The sequence below is a fragment of the Myotis yumanensis genome, unplaced genomic scaffold, assembly GCF_028538775.1.
Source record: "Myotis yumanensis isolate MYYU_CA2020_CCGP unplaced genomic scaffold, mMyoYum1.0.hap1 SCAF_2, whole genome shotgun sequence".
Classification (NCBI taxonomy): Eukaryota; Metazoa; Chordata; class Mammalia; order Chiroptera; family Vespertilionidae; genus Myotis; species Myotis yumanensis.
Genome location: NW_027223753.1, coordinates 71021242 through 71040948, shown reverse-complemented (window position 1 = coordinate 71040948; position 19707 = coordinate 71021242). Strand labels below are relative to the sequence as shown.

Genomic DNA, 19707 nt, shown 5'->3' with positions numbered 1-19707 from the left:
TCTAGAGGAAGGACACTTGTCAGCAGTGTTGCCCTTATTTCCTGTTTTTTTCCCTTCCACTTTAATTCCTGTTCTATTTTTTTATTTCTGTTGAAGTCAGTGCTCTTTAGCTTCCCTTCTGCCATCTCTGACAGCTGTTAACTTCAGTAAAAGACAATTTGTAATTTTTTTTTTTATATTTACAGGCTATGTGTTAAAATCTATACTCCATATTTATTGATAATACTCAAAACATGCAGGACATTGCTATTTATATAACTAGAGGCCTGGTGCACGAAATTCGTGCATGGGGGTGGGTGTGTGTGTCCCTCAGCCCACCCTGCACCCTCTCCAATCTGGGATCCCTCTCACAATCCAGGACTGCTGGCTCCCAACCACTCGCCTGCCTGCCTGCTTGATTGCTCCTAACTGCTTCTGCCTGCCAGCCTGATCACCCCCTACCATTCCCCTGCCAGCCTGATTGACACCTAACTGCTCCCCTGCCTGCCTGGTCACCCCCAACTGCCCTCCCCTGCTGGCCATCTTTGATCACATGGGGGCGGCCATCTTGTGTGTTGGAGTGATGGTCAATTTGCATATTGCTCTTTTATTAGATAGGGTGTCATTTATTCTCATGTTTACAGAGTTGAAACAATACTTTTTTATAACCTACTTAAATGATTGAAGATAGATATTACATTTGTATCAACCTTAAATCCTACCAGAACAAAATTGAATATATATTGTTTTTCAGTTGTATATTGTTTTTTTTTTTTTTAAATATCTTTTATTGATTTTTTACAGAGAGGAAGGGAGAGAGATAGAGAGTTAGAAACATCGATGAGAGAGAAACATCGATCAGCTGCCTTCTGCACATCTCCTACTGGGGATGTGCCCGCGACCCAGGTACATGCCCTTGACTGGAATTGAACCTGGGACCTTTCAGTCCACAGGCCGACACTCTATCCACTGAGCCAAACTGGTTTCAGCTGTATATTAAGTTTTTTTATGGGCTCAGAATTTTTAACATCTTGAAGAATGAAGAGAAGTAATGGTGTGTACAGGTACAAGTTAATGCTATTTTTTAAAAAAAATGTGTTTTATTGACTTTTTACAGAGAGGAAGGGAGAGAGATAGAGAGTCAGAAACATCGATGAGAGGGAAACACCGATCAGCTGCCTCCCGCACACCTCCCACTGGGGATGTGCCCACAACCAAGGTACATGCCCTTGACTGGAATCAAACCTGGGACCCTTGAGTCCGCAGGCCGATGCTCTATCCACTGAGCCAAACCAGTTAGGGCAGTTAATACTATTTTTATATTTATATTGATATAGGAGGGGGCATGCAGGAGGTTTTAGCAGAATCTAATTGACCTGGGGGAAGGAAAACAACCAGTTCCAGCCCACTCTTGTCATCCTGTCCCACAGAAGGGAATGAGGTTAGAGGTGGGGCAGGGGAGGGGAAGGACTGAGAAGTACATGTGATGTCCACGGTCCAGAGGTATAGAGTTACTAAAAGACTAAGGTAGACTCATCTATCTTCTAGCCTAATAGACAAACATGGTAATTGACTGTACCTTCGCTACGCCTCCCATTGGCTAATCAGCAAGATATGCAAATTAACCGCCAACAAAGATGGCGGTTAATTTGCATGCTGCAGGCAGGGCGGGTCAGTGCGAGCCACCATCCAGGCCCCTGTGGGCAACCCCAGAAGCCGCCTGCCTGCCACCTGGAACCCGATCCAGTCCCGGTCCGCAGGCACGCTGGCCCCGCAAGCTCCAGATGCTGCCAGATATGGCAGTAACTCTATCAGTAAGCACTCTGAAAGTCAGTGGCATAAATGCACCAATTAAAAGACAGATTATGAGGGTGAATCAAAAACAAAACCCACTTTAAATATAAAGACACATATAGATTAAAAGTAAATGAATTAAGCTGCAGCCTGTTTTGCTCAGTGGATAGAGCATTAGCCCGTGGACTGAAGGGTCCCAGGTTCGATTCCAGTAAAGGGCATGTACCTCAGTTGCTGGCTTGATCCCCAGTCCCTATCAGAGCATGTGCAGGAGGCAACCAATCAATATGTCTCTCCCTTTCTCTTCACTCTTTCTAGAATTCAATGGAAAAATATCATTGGGTGAAGATTAACAAAAACAAAGTAAATGGATTAAGTAACATTAAAGAGATTTTAAGAAAAATATATTTCAAATTTTGTTAGCTGTATAATGGTTATGTTTAAATTATTAACACCTAAGAAATTGGGTGAAGGGTATATATAATATGCTGTAGCATTTTATAGTTTTTTTTTACATGTATGAGATTATTTCAAATTAAAATATTAAAAAATTAAAAATTAATAAAATATTAATTGAAATGTGTCTGCATTACATGAAAAATCTAATTGCTTCTAGCATAATTTATTAAATTGTGCTAAAATTTACAAGGGTTCAATTAAAAATATCTTAATTCTAAATGATATAATAGAAAATATGTAATAGTGCAGTTATAAGCACTTATCTGAAAATAAAAATTTAAAGGGATTAGCCAAAGAAAATATATGCACAACCCATGGACACAGACAACAGTATGGTGATGGCCAGAGAGAAGTGGGGACCAAGAGCTGGGTAGAGGGGGCAAAAGGGGGAAATAGGGACATCCTATATAATAATAATAAAAGGCTAATATGCAAATTGACTGAATGGCAGAATGGCCAGTGGCTATGATGTGCACTGGCCACCAGGGGCCAGATGCTCAATGCAGGAGCTGCCCCCTGGTGGTCAGTGCACTTCCATATGGGGAGTGCCATTCAGCCAGAAGCTGGCTCATGGCTGGCTAGCGCAGAGATGGTGGCAGGAGCCTCTCCCACCTCCATGGCAGCACTAAGAATGTCCAACTAACGGTTTAGGCCCGATCCCTTGGGGGCCTAAGCCTTTAGTTGGACATCCCCCGAGGGCTCCCTGGCTGCCAGAAAGATGTCTGACTGCAAGCTTAGGCCTGATCCCCTGGGGAGTGGGCCTAAGTCAACAGGTGGACAACCCCCAAGGGGTTCTGGACTGCAAATGGGCACAGGCCGGGCTGAGGGACCCCCCCCCCCCCCAGTGCACAAATTTTTGTGCACCGGGCCTCTAGTATATATAGAAAAGGCTAATATGCAGAGTGTCTCCTCTGGAGTTCAACCAGGAGACCAGGTGTTCAATCGCTCGCTATGATCTGTGCTGACCACCAGTGGGTGGTGCGGAACGAAGGAAGGCTTCGGCTGGCAGCTGGGGAAGGAAGGCCCTGGCTGGCAGCTAGAAGGCCCTGATCGGCCCTGATTGCCAGCCAGGCCTAGGGACCCTACCTGTGCATGAATTTTGTGCACTGGGCCTCTAGCAGGATTATAAAATGCTTCCCTTACCCCAAACCTTCGAACCACATTGTTAAAGGCCTATTTACAGCATTTCCGTTTACCCAGTACATCATATCCAACTATGAAGAAAAATTATAAGACATAAAGTAAAAACACACAGTTTATAGTGTTGAAGGACTGAAGAACTGAAGAACTGAAGCTGCAAAGTAAAACAGAATTTAATTTGGGGTCGTATAGGATTTGAATCCACGAGATCTAGATTCAGGGAAACATGAACTGTGCTCAAGGTAAGACAAAGAAAGCCAGAGATTATACAAGCAAAAATCACAGTTTGTGAACTAGACCTTTAAATGGCCCAAAGTCCAGCTGACAGCCAGTTGAAAAATGTTGGAAATTTAATTTTCCACCAGTTAGGAATGCCAGTGATAACTTTTAAGTGCCCTTTAACAGACTTTGTGAGTTTAAGATGCTTGATTGTTTCTAATTATACCTGGGAAAAGGTATTTATCCAGGTACAGCAGGAGGTTTTGATTATAGCACAGATAGCACCTTGTGCTGCAGGTAAATAGACAAGAGCAATGCAGTTATCAAGTACATGTGCTTAAGGAATGCAAAGATTTTTGTTGGGCTCTAATAGCCCATGTGGTGGGTTGAGCAATTCTGTTAACTGTTCAGTCAGGTTGCTCAGCATAATTTCATAGTCACCTGCTGATATTCTAAACCAAGTACTCTAAATCCTAAGAAGGCAATTTAATTGATTGCCAGAATTACCAGCTGGGAGGTTACATCCTTGTGAGTGTCTATTGCTTAAGTTTTGATTTTTTTGGTTATAGCCTTTAGAGGTATAACATTTGTTTCCATATAGCCCAACAGCATCATAGATTGGAGGTATAAGGAAAAAAATGAAGTTGAATTGGTTCTAGGGAATAGCTGAACTTAGTAGGTTACATTTATGGAAGGTCTTCTGTTTTCCCCAGTAAATGTAGGTACCGGTGAAAAGTTTGTTATAGGAAGTACGATGGGGTCATTGTTGTTGGAAAAAGTTGTAGTAGGTGAGATGGTAAATCTAACAGATAGGTTTCCAGAGCTTGCTAAGGACTGAGAAAACTGAGCATTTATTACAAGGAAGAAGAAATCACTTGATTAAAGCCAAAATATTACAAGGAAGAAGAAATCACTTGATTAAAGCCCGTTGAAAAGTTTGAAGATAAAATCAGGAACAAAGCTAAAATAACTAGTATGGTAAATGTCTGTTCAAACATTTCATGAGCATAGGCTAGTAATGTGGAATGGTTACAGTAGGCAATCCAAAACACAGGGAAGATGGACTGGCTTGTCGTCATTGTAATATAAAAAGCATTAATGTGCACTAGAATATAACTACTATAGTAATTATAAAATAAGCATAAGGGTTATGCATAACAGGGATTGGTTTTATTGGTCTGGTCCTGAATCTTGGGAAAGCTATCTACTCCAGATGTTGTCTGCTTCTCATCCAGGTTGTTATTGGTTTGGGGTTGATCTGAATATTTTCTTTTATAAAATTTTTTAAAGAAAATATTTTTATTGATTTCAGAGAGGAAGGGAGAGGGAGAGAGAGATAGAAACATCAATGATGAGAATCATTGACCAGCTGCCTCCTGCACGCCTCCCTACTGGGGATTGAGCCCACAACCTGGGCATGTGCCCTTTACTGGAGTTGAACCCCGGACCCTTCAGTCTGCAGGCTGACAATCTAGCCACTGAGCCAAACCAGCTAGGGCTTGATATAAATATTTTTAATTTGAGATCTCCAAGAGGCTGGAGTGTTCAGTTGGATGAATCAGGTGTAGGTGGGGGTGCCTTTTAAAAAAATGAGGAACATGAATCAATGAGTTAATATCTTTGAGTTTAGCAGCACAGGGGTAGTCAATATATCTGATATGGGCCACACTCATGCCAGCTGCAGCTTGTTTGAGAGATTTTAGCAAAGTCTGAAACTTGAGCAGGAATAGGCCATTCATATGAAAAAGCGCCAGCAAACAAGTTGGGTAGGGCTGCAAATTGGATGGGGCGGGGTCTCAGAGAATCCCCAGGGCAGAATGGACAGTGTGGGCTACACTGATGGATACTCGGATATGGCTGCCAGTCAGCCCTGGGACAAGGGAGGTCCCAGCACAGGAACAATGACCCCTGCAGGCACCCCTGTCTGGGAGAAAGCCACCCCCGAGTACCTGCCCCATGTCAGACAATCCAGTTCCTCCCCTTATGTGTCTGGGTCCCTCAGAGCCTTACCCTGGTGCTGGAGCTCAGAGGAACCAGGAGGGACTATGTAAGTTCAGTTTGTGCGCTGGTCCTTTAAAAGGAATACCTGAGTCTCCAGCAGCCTCCTTGTCACTCAGCCCCAATCCCCGCTCGTTTTTTACAGCCTGTAGTTGCGGGGAATTCTCTTTCCAGCTCTGGGAACCTGGGTGGGGGGTCTAGGGTGGGGCTGGGACCCCTTGCTCCTCACAGATGGCCTCTGCAGAAATGATCTCCCTCCCAATTAAAAAAAAAAAAGGCACACGTGGGTGTCGGACCAGCCTAGTCTGCACCTCAGACCCTCTCACCAGTCTTCACTGCTTTATTCTTTACTTCTCTAGTTGTAGGATTTCGTTCAGCCAGCTTTCAGTCAGTTTTGAATGATGGTTGTTCTGTATTTTAGTTGTAATTTTGATGTGGTTGTGGGAGGTGGTGAGTATAGTGTTTACTTATGCCACCATCTTGGTTCTCTTGCTGTTTGAGTTTTAATCATCCTATTTGTTACAAGGTCATAGGACTGGAGATGACAAGCATAATGAAAATTTTGTAATGGCCAAATGTCACATATCTGTTGTAAAATTTGTCCTGTAAAGTAGGTTCACTGGTTGCTTTGGAGTTCAGTGGATATTCCCAATTTGGAAAAATCCTTTCTAGAACTACTTTAGTGACTGTTGCGGCTGTACCCTTTGACATGGGAATGCTTCTGCCCAATGAGAATGCATGAAAATTATCACCAGTACATATTTATATCCTTGAGTTAATATTAAGTGATGTGAAAATCTTAAAAAATAAAATGCTAAATTGTTGAATCAGCCTTGATAATATAAAACAGGCTAATCCAACAATGATGATAAACTATAAGAGCTTACTTATCTGAAGTGTGCAACTCTTTTCCTCTTTTAATAAAATCAAATGAAATTAGTGTCTGAAAGCATTTTAAAAAAAGTAAGGTTTGTTGTACAGTAAAGTCCTGAGCAATTTTCTGGAACCTCCAGTCTTCAGGAATCAGATTGAATTAAGAAATCTCATAAATAAAGGTCATCGTTGTGAATGGGAATATTTTGCGTCTCTTACTTCTTCATCGTTCCCATATTCCTTACTCTACTATAATCTGGTTTCTGCTTTTTTTCATGGGGACTCACTGAGGTTATTAGTGACCATATTTATTGCCAAGTTTTGGCCTTTCTTACCCTTGATAGTAGTTAAGGAAAAAGACTCTCAAACCAGACTGTTTATGTTTAACTTTTATTAGCTTTCTGACCTTATATAAAGTTGTATAACTTATCTGTGTCATTTCTTCTTTTTTTGCAATGGGGAAACAGTGACACCTGCTTTAGAGTATTTTAGAGTTAGGATTGAAAATTAAAATTTTTAAAAGCAGTTCTTTTGGCAGTTAAGAGCATCCTTGTAAGTTCTAATAAAATACAAAGTAATAAAGGAACCATGATTATTTATCATGGGAGATCATCAAATATTACAGTAATATTTAAAGCTAAACTTTATATTTTATTTATTTTTTATTAAGATTTTACTTTTTTTGAGAAGTTTTATGTTCACAGCAAAGTTGAGTGAGAAGTACATATTTCCCTGCCTCCACACATACACTTTCACAATTGTACATGTGTTACAATCGATGAGCCTACGTTGACCCATCATAATCACCCACAGTCCATAGTTTATATTACAGTTCACTCTTGGTGTTGTATGTTCTATGGGTTTGGGCAAATGTATAATTACATGTATTCATCATATGGCATTATACAGAGTATTTTCGCTGCCCTAAAAATCCTGTGTTCTGTTTGTTCCTCCTCTCTCCCCATCCCTTGGCAACCACTGATCTTTTTGCTGTCTCCATAGTTTTGCCTTTTCCAAAATGTCATATAGTTGGAATAATACATTATGTAGCTTTTTCAGATTGACTAAGCCCTTTTAAAATTGAGATGGAATTCATATACCATTAAATTCACTTCTTTACAGTGCAGTGGCATTTAGTATATCCACAAGATTGTATAACCATGACCACAATCCAATATCAGAACATTTTCATCATTCCAAAAAGAAACCCATACCCGTTAGCAATCATTCCCCAGTTCCACCTCCCCCAGTCCCTTTTTTTTATATGTATATTTTATTGATTTTTTACAGAGAGGAAAGGAGAGAGATAGAGAGAGTTAGAAACATCGATGAGAGAGAAACATCGATCAGCTGCCTCCTGCACATCTCCTACTGGGGATGTGCCCGCAACCCAGGTACATGCCCTTGACCGGAATCGAACCCGGGACCCTTCAGTCCACAGGCCAACCCTCTATCCACTGAGCCAAACCGGTTTCGGCTCCCCCACTCCCTTGAAGCCACTAATCTAATTTCTTTCTCTGGATTTGCCTCTTTTGGACATTTTATATAAATGGAATTATACAATATGTGGCGTTTTGTGTCTGATTACTAAGCCTTTTTAATAAAGGTCTTAACTTTTTCAAAGTATGTTAATGTTTAAAAATAAATTAATAACACCTCTATGAGGTTGCTAGGAACTTTGTGATGTAATAGCCTAGTCAGGTTTATTATGTCTTCATGACCTTAGTTTACCAGAGGATGAAGGAAAGAGGTTAGAGGCAGTTGAGTGGAGATTTGGAAAAGCAAAGTTAAAGGAAAAATGAGACATGATGATTTATGTAAAAAATAATTTAATCCTGTGGGACTTCTAGGACCATGAGAATTAAGCTTTATTGAAGTGTAACTGCAATTAAATACTCCAGTTATGTTTAAGAATTTAACATTTAAAGATGAGTTGTTGAGCCTTCAGTAGTTACAGATTAAATCTTACTTCAGCAAGGTTGAAAGGATGTCAGGGTGTTGCTCTTGGTTATTCTAACCTTTTAAATGGAAGCCTGTTGCTACAGTATGCAGAAGGGGTATGATAAATTTATTTGTTGTAATGATTAACAAATCTAAAAATTTGTTTTAATAATAAAAATTTTGTCTTTGCTGCAATTATCTTGAGCAGAGGACATTTATACCTGTATAATGGAAGTTTAAAGCACTAATTCTTGAAAGTTGTGTGTATATTTGAAATTAATGGTATTAGTAAAAAGTAACATTTCTGTAAATTTTACATAGTAAGGTTTTCTGTTTTAAAATATAGTGCATTGTTGAGATGCAAATTAGTGCCAGTTTCACAATTGAATTTGTAGTTGTAACTTTGTAGAGAAAAGTAATAGGATAACAAACCACAGTAGGCTATCTTGTTGTTTACCATGGCTCCTACCATTTTCTGGCATAAAGGTAGATCTGGCTAAATTATTCCTTCGTTTCTATCTAGTCTTTTGCCCTGATGAACTGTGCTGATGGACTTTATGCATTGATGAGAATTTATTTTACCTGGAAGGCTAATGATCTGCTCCATGCATCTTTTCCTTGGGTCCGGTACTTTATCCTGTCTGTCTTTCTTGGGAGTTCTCCCTCAATAGTAAGAGCTCCCTGATTCATTCTGTAATATCATTCCCAAGGGAAATAAGTTAGAAAAGGGGAAGTTAATGAAAGTGAAAATAAGAGGTATCCTTAGGTTAATAAAACTCTTGCTCCTATTCAACACATGTAATCAAATCTTTGTCTTAGCAGTTCCAGCTTTATGTTGAGTTGCTTAACTATGACCTTAAAATCTTTTTTCGATGTTATCCTTTCCTCACATTGAATTTTCCCGCTGGGTTGAGTTGGTGGAAGGGGAGGCAGAGGGATAGAAAGAGAGAGTCCTGTGTGTATGGAGGAAAGCTTTGGGCAACCCATGAGGAAAATAGCATCTGACAAGATAGTCTAGGTAGGATTTTGATTTGTGTGTATGTGTTGGTGTTTTGATTTGTGTGTATATGAATTGATTTATATAACCAAGATTGGCTGAAAATATGCTGATTCAGGAAATAATTTATAGTGTGCTAGCAATTTACCTATTGTATAAAATTTAAGATCTTCTCAAAGCACACGAAAGCACTTTGAGGTTTTCAGTTTTTATATCTGTCTAAGGACTTACAATCAAGAAGCTCTTTTTATGATAGTTTTTATAAAAGTACAGTTCCTTAAAAATATATTATACCTTGTTTATTCATATATTATGAATACGTAGTTTTATATAAATATTCAAATGTAGTTATTATTCACATTGTTTTTCATTACTGAAATGATAGTGCCTTGTTTGAATATTATTTATGTACTAGGGGCCCGGTGCACGGATTTGTGCACAGTGGAGTCCCTTGGCATGGCCTGTGGGGATTGGGCCAAAACTGGCAGTCCAACGCTGCCTGCTGCTCCTGCTCATCCTGGCCCTGCTGCACCTGCTGTGGGCTTGCCTCCTGGTGGTCAGTGCAGGTCATAGCGACTAGTTGACTGGTCATTCGGTAGCTTAGGCTTTTATATATATACTAGAGGCCCAGTGCACTAAATTCGTACACTTGGGGGGGGCCCTCAGCCCGGCCTGTGCCCTCTCACAGTCTGGGAGCCCTCAGGGGATGTCTGACTGATGGCTTTGGCCCTGCGGGAGCAGGCCAAGTCGGTCAGTTGGACATCCTTAGCACTGCTGTGGAGGCGGGAGAGGCTCCTGCCACCACCGCTGCACTTGCTAGCCATGAGCCCGGCTTCTGGCTGAGCAGCACTCCCCCTGTGGGAGTGAGTGCACTGACTACCAGGGGGCAGCTCCTGCGTTGAGTGTCTGCCCCCTGTTGGTCAGTTCACATCATAGTGACCAGTGGTTCTGCCATTTGGTTGATTTGCATATTAGCCTTTTATTATATAGGATGTCTTTCAGCTGGATTTATTGTATATATATCTGCTTAGGGTGATATGAATTATGATGACTAGAGGCCTGGTGTACGAAATTCATGTATGGGACGGGGGTCCCTCAGCCCGGCCTGCACCCTCTCGCAATCCAAGACCCCTCGGGGGATGTCAGGCCTAAACCAGCAATCGGACATCCCTCTCACAATCCAGGATGCTGCCTGCACCAGTGACCATACTTTTCATACAGGTGAAAGGCATCTTGCTGTTGTATGGGCAGCTACATTTTTTTGCCTTGATTATAAAAAGTAGTACATAACATGATCCTTCTGAGACAGTAGTACCATTTTCCCCATCTTATGGGTGGAAAAACTGAAGCAGAGAGAAGTTAAGTAATTGGCTTTGTCATGCTGCGTCTCAATGTTAGAGTAGCCTTGCCAGGTTTTAATTTTTAAATCAAAGAGACTGTTCCCAATATATAGGGTAGGATTCCTAGGCCTGGCTGGCAATCAGGGCCATCTGTGAGGCCACCGGCGGGCAGGGCGATCGGGGCCCACTGCTGGCACCCGCCTTGGCTGGCAGCCTCGTGCCACCTGCTGGCCAGCCCTGCCCCCTGATTGCCGCCGCTGGTTGCCCCCCTGGGGGGGGCAGTGCGTGTCATAGCGACTGGTCGTTCCACCGTGGTCGATTTGCATATTGGGTTTTATTATGTAGAATATTTGAACATATGTATAATTCATTGAGTCCTACAGAGAAGAGGGATCTTAAAGGTTTTTCTAGTCTTGATTGCTTACTTTTAAAACAGAAACACATCTTCAACCAATTCTTGACATTTGGATCTTATAATTGCTTTTATTATAGCCATTGGTAGGGAATATACTCCTTTAGGCATTCTATTCTATTTATGAATAGTTCTATCCAATTGCAAATTGTACCTTGAATCTATCTCACTGTTAACTCAACTTTTCATCATAATTTTGTTCCTTTAGAACTAGACCTTATCCTGTAAAAATACTCTTCAGTTGTTTGAAGACAGACGTCATAGGTCTCATTGCATCTTATTTATGTGAAGCAAACCAGTTTGTTTTTTTAATTATTAGTCATGTTATAGGATTTCTCTGTCCTCATCATGTAATGGACATGTTTGACTTTCTTGGCTTTAAATGTTTTTTACTACAACCCCAATAAAGAATACATTTTCTATCTTAACTGAATATAACCATACATATCGAAATATGTAAGTACATAGTTTTTGAACAAAAATTTCATAAGACAATATATCTTTACACTAATATCTTCTGTTCTCTTAATTTAAAAAAATGCTAGTGTTACCCGTTACCTTGTTTTATCCAATCTGTAGTTTGGAACGCTATTTTAGTTTATTAATGTTGCAGAATTAAAACAGTTTCCCAAAGCTGGATAATCATTGCTAAAACAGGTTTTACCTTTATCACCTCAAAGAGAATATCCTGATGGTGATTACTAAGAAAAAGTTTACAGGATTGTCAAATTATTGGTAATGAGTACTGTAAAACTAAAATACACGTAACTTTTATTTTTATCCTCAGGTGGCGACAGACAAGGTTGCGGAAAAGCTGAGTTCTACTCTCTCATGGGTGAAGAACACAGTATCATACACAGTCAATCAGATGGCCAGTCAGGTGGCAAGTCCATCTACTTCATTACACACTACATCCTCATCTACCACATTATCAACGCCAGCCCTTTCACCATCTTCCCCGTCACAGCTGAGTCCAGACGACTTAGAACTCCTGGCTAAACTGGAGGAACAAAATAGGTGAGTGAGGTTGTTTGTCTTTTTTCTCTCCAATTTTCATACAAACTCAACCATTTACTCATATTCAGAATGTTTATTTTTTATTTTTTGGCTCATTGTTTATCAAAATTACTTAAAAGTATTCAAGTCTGTTTTGGAAGAGTTGGTCTTAAACCAAAGTTGGACTAAAATTTTCTTCTGGCTAACATAGCTTTATATATTTCTTTCCTCTTTTTTAAAAAAATCACCATTTATCCCCCCTATACACTCTTCCACCTCTACCTACCCACTCCCTATATATTTATTTTCTTAGTATAGAATATTCCCTAAATTCTTCCTGAATATTAGAAAAAAATTTAAAGGCAAATAAAACCACCATTTTTAAAATTTTTAATATTTTTTTGTTAATTCTCACCTGAGGATATTTTCCCATTGATTTTTAGAGAGAGTGGAAGGGAGAGGGGGAGACAGAGAGAGAGAAACATTGATGCGAGAGAGACAACATTGATTGGTTGCCTCCTGCAAGCACCCCGACCAGGGCAGGTCATGGAACCTGTAAGCAAGGTATATGCCCTTGACCAGAATCAAATCTGGGACCCTTCAGTCCACAGACCGACGCTCTGTCCACTGAGCCAAACCAGTTAGGCCAAAACTACCATTTTTGTTTTAAACAAAATAGTCCCCTCTGGTTACGTCATAAAATAATTTAATCAGGATGGATATCTGATTTGCGTTTTAGAGTGGGAAATCTCTTCATAAGTTTATTCATGGAAGGCAAAGTATCCGTTTCTGTTGATGAATATGAAATAGTTGTTTACTCTGCTAGGAATGTGTGCTCTGGACCCTGTGTGTCATTTTACTCTATTACTAGTGGCCCGGTGCACGAATTCGTGCACATTGAAAGGAAATTAATTAGAAGAAATATTTTAATATCGCTATTCGCCCTTTCTCTATAAATAGAAGTGTCAACCAAATTCACGATTGACACTGACAAATCGAAACACACGCATGCTATTGGTGCCAGTGAGAGCTTTATATGTATTGCGCATGCACGAGTCACCTTAGCCTTTTATATATATATATATAGAATAAACTTGCTTAATTAGCCCTAACCGGTTTGGCTCAGTGGATAGAGTGTCAGCCTGCGGACTCAAGGGTCCCAGGTTCGATTCCAGTCAAGAGCATGCACCTTGGTTGCGGGCACATCCCCAGTAGGGAGTGTGCAGGAGGCAGCTGGTCGATGTTTCTCTCCCATCGATGTTCTAACTCTCTATCTCTCTCCCTTCCTCTCCGTAAAAAAAAATCAATAAAATATATTTTTAAAAAACACACAAAAAAAACTTGGTTAATTAGACCTGCTTTCTGATTTAGCTAAATTTTTTCCAGCCCAGTGAAGCACCCCAACTTCTCTTTTAGGTAACTGTCAGCAACACAGCAGTAAATATCAACATGAAGCAGATTATGATTGTAGATCATGCAGGGAAAAAAAAAGGGTGAAATATTTAACTACAGCAATGTTTGACTATATTCTGTGCAGTGAGAAAACCTGATGTCATTTTCAAAGTCCACAATTTCTTACTTCTTTTCAGTCAGGTCAAGTTTCTAAGCTTTCTAAATCTGTTTTCTGGCTAGTGAAAAGAAAATAGGATTCCACCAAGTCTCCTAACTACCTACCTACTCTAGGACTTCTGTGAAGATCAAATGAGATGAGGCATGGGTAAATGCTGCACAGACATTTGGTTAAAGTGTAAAATGTTTGCACCTGGCTATAAAGCAAGTCATGTTCCTAGGCTGAAGAAACTCCAAGGAGGCTAGTTGCTAGGGAGAGGAAGCGGGCGTTGCTATGTGATGTCATTACCCGGTGTCCACAGCCACCGTTTCCAGGCTGGCTGGGCTATGGGCCACATTTTGTGCCATGGGGTCTTGGCAGTGTTGGCTGCGATTTGGTGGGCTGTCGCTCCAGGGTGGTGATGGGGCCTGTGTCCCACTTGGGGGAAGCTGAGTGTTGCTTTGTCGGCACCAGGTCCACGGTGCCATTTCTTTGTAAATGGCCAATGCATATCACGGCAGCTCCTGCATTGAGTGTCTTCCCCCTGGTGGGCAGTACACATCATAGCAACCAGTTGGACAGTCGGAGAAACTCTTAGCATATTAGCCTTTTATATATATAGATTACCAAAAGCTCTTTAGGGCATCAGCCAGAAAGGAATTATTAGAAGAGCATCCTTTTGTGTTTAGTCAAGATATATATTACCACTCACTTTAAGCATAATAGCAGAGATAATTTCTAGCAGCTTTTTTGATATATAATTGACATAATAAAAAATTATACTTAATAAGGTACACAGTTTGATATATATACTGTAAAATTATCACCAAAGAAAAAAAATTATCACCAAAATCAAGAAAATGAATGTATCCATTATCCCATTTCCCATCTCCAGGAAGCCATTGAAAATGCTTTCAAACTAGTTTAGTTTGCATTTTCTAGAATTTTATAGAAATGGAATCATACACTATGTACTCTATTTAAAAAATATTTTTATTGATTTTTAGAGAGAGAGGAAGTGGGGAGAGAGAGAGAGAAACAATGTGAGAGGGAAACACCATTGGCTGCCTCCTGTACGCCTCCTACTGGGGATCAAACCCTCAACGGGCATGTGCCCTCAATGGAAATTGAACCAGCGACCTCTTGGTGCTCTGGATGACACCCAACCAACTGAACTACACCAGCCAGGGCACTCTGTACTCTTTTTAAATGGATTATTTCACTCAGCATAATTATTTGGAGATTCATCCATATGAATAGAGATGACAAGTACCATGTGATTAAATTTATATGTAGAGTCAAATGAACAAAATAACGAAGGAAAATAGAGACTCATAGATACAGAGAACAGATTGACATCTGTCAGAAGGGAGGGGCTTTGGAGGACTTGGTGAAAAAGGTGAAGGGATTAATCAAAACAAAAAACAACAACTCAGAGACACAAACAACTGTATGGGGAGTACCAGCAATCAAGGGGGGTTGGGAGAGGTAGAATAGGGTAAAGTGGAGATTAGTGGTTTTGGAAGGAGACTTGATTTTGGGTAGTGAACATGCAAAACAGTATATAGATGATGTATTATAGAATTGTTATGCCTGAAACCTATATAATTTTATTAAACAATGTTACATAAATAAATTCAATAAAAATTAAAACATTTTTTCAAAAAAAAAGTACAAACATTTGTATTATTGTATAATTTCATTTCTACTGGGCACATACCTAGTGATGGATAACTGGTTCATGTAGTAGGTGTACATTTAACTGTCAGTCTGTTTTCCAGATGGCTATACTTTTTCATGTTCTCACTATTAGCTTATAAACATTTCCTCTACATCCTTGCCAGCAGTTGGCGCTGAGAGTCTTTACTTTTAGCCATTTTAGTAGGTATTGATATCTTGTTTTTTAAAAAAATTTATCAATTACAATTGACGTACAATATTATATTAGTTTCAGGTGTACAACACAGTGATTAAACATTTATGTACCTCACAAAGTACACCCCAATAAGTGGTACCCATCTGACACCACACATTATTATTACAATATTATTGACTGTGTTCCCTATACTGTACTTTATACCCCTATGACTTTTTATACTGGTAGAAGTTTGTACTACTTAATCCCTTGCACGATTTCACTCATTTCCCCAACCTCCTTTCCATTTGGCAATCATTAATTTGTTCTCTGTATTTTTTAGATTCCTATATAAATGAAATCATACTGGTATTTGTCTTTCTCTGTCTGACTTATTTTACTTAGCATAATACCTGAAAGCCTATCCATGTTGTCACAAATGGTAAGATTTCATTCTTTTTTTTTGGCTGAGTAATATTTTATAGTATACTAGAGGCCCGGTGCACAAAAATTTGTGCACTCGGGGGGGGAGGGGGGTGCCTCAGCCCGGCCTGTGCCCTCTCGCAGTCTGGGACCCCTCGGGAGATAACGACCTGCTGGCTTAGGCCTGCTCCTAGGTGGCAGAGGGCAGGCCCAATCCCTAGGTGCAGCCCCTGGTCAGGCTCAGAGCAGGGCCGATTGGGGAGTTAGGGCGCTGCCCCCTGTCATGCACAGAGCAGGGCGGATCGGGAGTTTGCGACACCACCCTCAGTCACGCTCAGGGTAGGGCCGATTGGGGGGTTGGGGCACCGCCCCCTGTCACACTCAAGGCAGGGTCGATGGGGAGGTTGCGGCGCCACCCCCTGTCACGCACAGAGCAGGGCCCATCAGGGGGTTGGGCGCTGCCCCCTGTCATGCACAGAGCAGGGCCCATCAGGGGGTTGGGGAGCTCCACCCTGTCACTCACAGAGTAGGGCCGATAGGGGAGTTAGGGCACCGCCCCCTGTCACACACAGAGCAGGGCGGATCGGGGTTGGGGCGCCGCCTCTATCACCCACAGAGCAAGGCCAATCAGGGGGTTGGGGCGCAGCCACTGTCACACTCAGGGCAGGGCCGATGGGAAGGTTATGGCTCTACCCCGTCACACACAGAGCAGGGCCCGTGAGGGGGGGGGGGTTTGGGCGCTGCCCCCTGTCACGCTGATCTAGTGCCAGGAGGCCTCGCTGCTCCACTGATCCCGGTGCTGGGAGGCATATTACCCTTTTACCATATAGGATAGAGGCCTGGGGGCCGGCTGGTTTGCCCTGAAGGGTGTCCTGGATCAGGGTGGGGGTCCCCACTGGGGTGCCTGGTCAGTCTGGGTGAGGGGCTGAGGGCTGCTTTCAGGCTGGCAGTTGTTGACTGAAGCGCCCAACAGTTCCTTTTTTTCTTTTATTCTGGGCCAGCTTTAGCTCTGGCTCTAGCTCTGAGGCTTCCCTGCTGGTTTGTTTGCTTTCTATAATCGAAACAATGTATAACTCCAGCTCTGAGATCCCAGCCGGCTATATTTGTTACAAAGTTTCAAACTGCCAGCTCAGAGGCAGGCAGCGCAGGCGGGGAACGTTGGAGTCCTCCTTCACTGCAGTAAGCAAGCCTCATGTTTGCTTCCAGCTGCCTGGCTGCCGGCCGCCATCTTGGCTGGCAGTAATTTGCATATCTCCCTGATTAGCCAATGGGAAGGGTAGCGGTCGTACGCTAATTACCATGTTTCTCTTTTATTAGTGTAGATAGCTACCAGTCTTTCTTATCCAGAAGTCTGTTGATAGACATTTAGGTTACTCCCATATCTTGGCTATTGTAAATAAGCTGCAGTTAACACAGAGGTGCATATATCTTTTTGAAGTAATGTTTTGAATTTCTTTGGGTAAATACCCAGGGGAATTGCTGGGTCATACAGTAGTTCTATTTTTAATTTTTGAGGAACTTCCATTCTGTTTTCTATAGTAGCTATACCAATTTACAGTCTCACCAGCAGTGCATAAAGGTTTCCTTTTCTCCACATCCTCACCAATATTTGTATTTTATTGATTTATTGATGATAGCTATTCTGAGAGGTGTGAGATGTTATCTCATTGTGATTTTAATTTGCATTTCCCTGGTGATTAGTGATGAACATCTTTTCATATGTGAGTTGGCCAATTGTATGCCCTCTTTGGGGAAATATCTATTCAGATCTTCTGCCCATTTGTTAATCAGATTGTTTGCTTTTTTGGTGTTAACTTGTTTGAGTTCCATATGTATTTTGGATATTAACTCCTTTCCGATATATCATTTGTGAATATCTTCTCCCATTTAGTAGGTTGTCTTTATTTTTTTAAGTTTTTAGTTTGATGTTGTCCCATTTGCTTATTTTTTCTTTTATTTCCATTGCTTGGGGAGTCAGCTTTAAAAAGATATTGCTAAGAGCAATGTCAAAGAGTTTACTGCGTATGTTTTTCCTCCTAGGTGTTTTATGGTTTCAGGTCTTACATTTAAGTCTTTATTTTGAGTTTGGCATTGCAACCATTTATTCCTCTGCCCTCCCTCTTCCCTTCCCCCCTTCTCCTCTTTCCCCCTCTTCAGTTATTGGAACCCAGAATCCATGAGAAGGATTTTTGTGTAGAGAATGGGTGGATGTAATGACATCTTTTTTTTTTTTTTTGCCTTAGGTGAACAATCCTGGTGGGAAAACACATCTCTCTGACTCTAGTAAAAAATAAAATGACAGGGAGCATTTGAGGTCTTGCTCCCCAGCTTATGTCATCAGTTTTACTCAAACTCTTAAGAATTCTCAAAAAAAAAAAAAAAAAAAAGATGAACACTAAGATCTTTTTTTTTCTTTTTTTTAAATATATTTTATTGATTTTTTACAGAGAGGAAGGGAGAGAGATAGAGAGCTAGAAACATCAATGAGAGAGAGACATCAATCAGCTGCCTCCTGCACACCCCCCACTGGGGATGTGCTCGCAACCAAGGTACATGCCCTTGACCAGAATCGAACCTGGGACCCTTCAGTCCGCAGGCCGACGCTCTATCCACTGAGCCAAACTGGTTAGGGCGAACACTAAGATCTTGCTTTCCTACTCCTGTTCTCCCCTAATACCCTAGTAACCTATTAAGTCCAAGGGAAAATTGTAAGAATAATTAGTTAAATTTTCTCTGAGCACTTCTGTGGTTCGTCGTGTAAATATGCAAGTTATATATGTAAATATTATGAAACACAACTACTTTTAATGTGGAGAGCGGCCACAGTGTTTGGACAGGTTCAAGCCTCGGACTAATGAGAGGGCATAGTCCTCTCATTGCCATGTGCAAGTCCCAGCTTGGAGGGCAGAGCCCTCCCAGCACAATTATAGCCAACAGCTATAGTTGTAAGCTTGAACCTATGGACCGAACACGTGGCCCCACGTGTCTGAGTGATGTGGGCTTCACAGAGTTCAGGTGCATGTAATTGAGGAGGATTGAAACCCATGAGAATGTTGTAAACAGCTTGACCACACCCTTACTTTGCCTCGTGGAATCTGTCTATAAAATAAAGACATGGCTTGTAGTCCGTGGCGCTGTCTCTCCATCTGGGAGCAGTGTCCCACCCAGACCCAACTTTCTTCTCTTGTCTGTCTTTTCTCAATCCTTCACTGCCCCCTCTCAAGGTCACTGAACCAGGCTGAGCTGGCGTGGCACATAAGGTGCCCTGGGGCTGAGTATGCCATGGCTATGCTGGCTAGCCACATTTTAACAGGGGAGATGCTTTCTTTTAGTATTTTTCCTTCTCTTTTCCAAATGTAGATGAATCTCTGGTTATATTAACTCTTTTTGATTCAGAAAGTATAAAAATTGTAGTATTTTAGAAAATGAAAATGAGAGACATGACAATATCAAATTGTATAATTATACTTTTTCCTTCCTATAATTTTACTGCAGTTACCACTTTTGAAAAATAAGTACTTGTGGCAGTCCCAGAAAGATGTGAAGAAATGATTCGATACAATGTCAAAGATCTGTTTGATGAAGGTTAATAATTTATAGCCTTAAAATTGAAATGGAACAGTTATTTTTTCAAAATACAAAGAATTTGTATTCTTGGCTTTGGTAGAGATGGATTTAAGGAGGTATGGTTCAAGTGTAATTAAGGAAATGAATGTTGCTGATTTAATTTTT

General features: G+C 41.1%; 1 protein-coding gene across 6 annotated transcripts in view; it reads left to right on the top strand.

The window, feature by feature from the left end:
- The window catches only part of EVI5 (ecotropic viral integration site 5), a 203346-nt gene that overhangs the window by 18117 nt on the left and 165522 nt on the right, over positions 1-19707 (top strand). For all 6 annotated transcript variants that reach the window (XM_070405596.1, XM_070405595.1, XM_070405594.1 and 3 more), the window contains exon 2: positions 11940-12169. In XM_070405596.1, the coding sequence (XP_070261697.1) occupies positions 12021-12169 (149 nt within the window). In that variant the 5' untranslated portion in view covers positions 11940-12020. The remainder of the gene's footprint in view (positions 1-11939; positions 12170-19707) is intronic.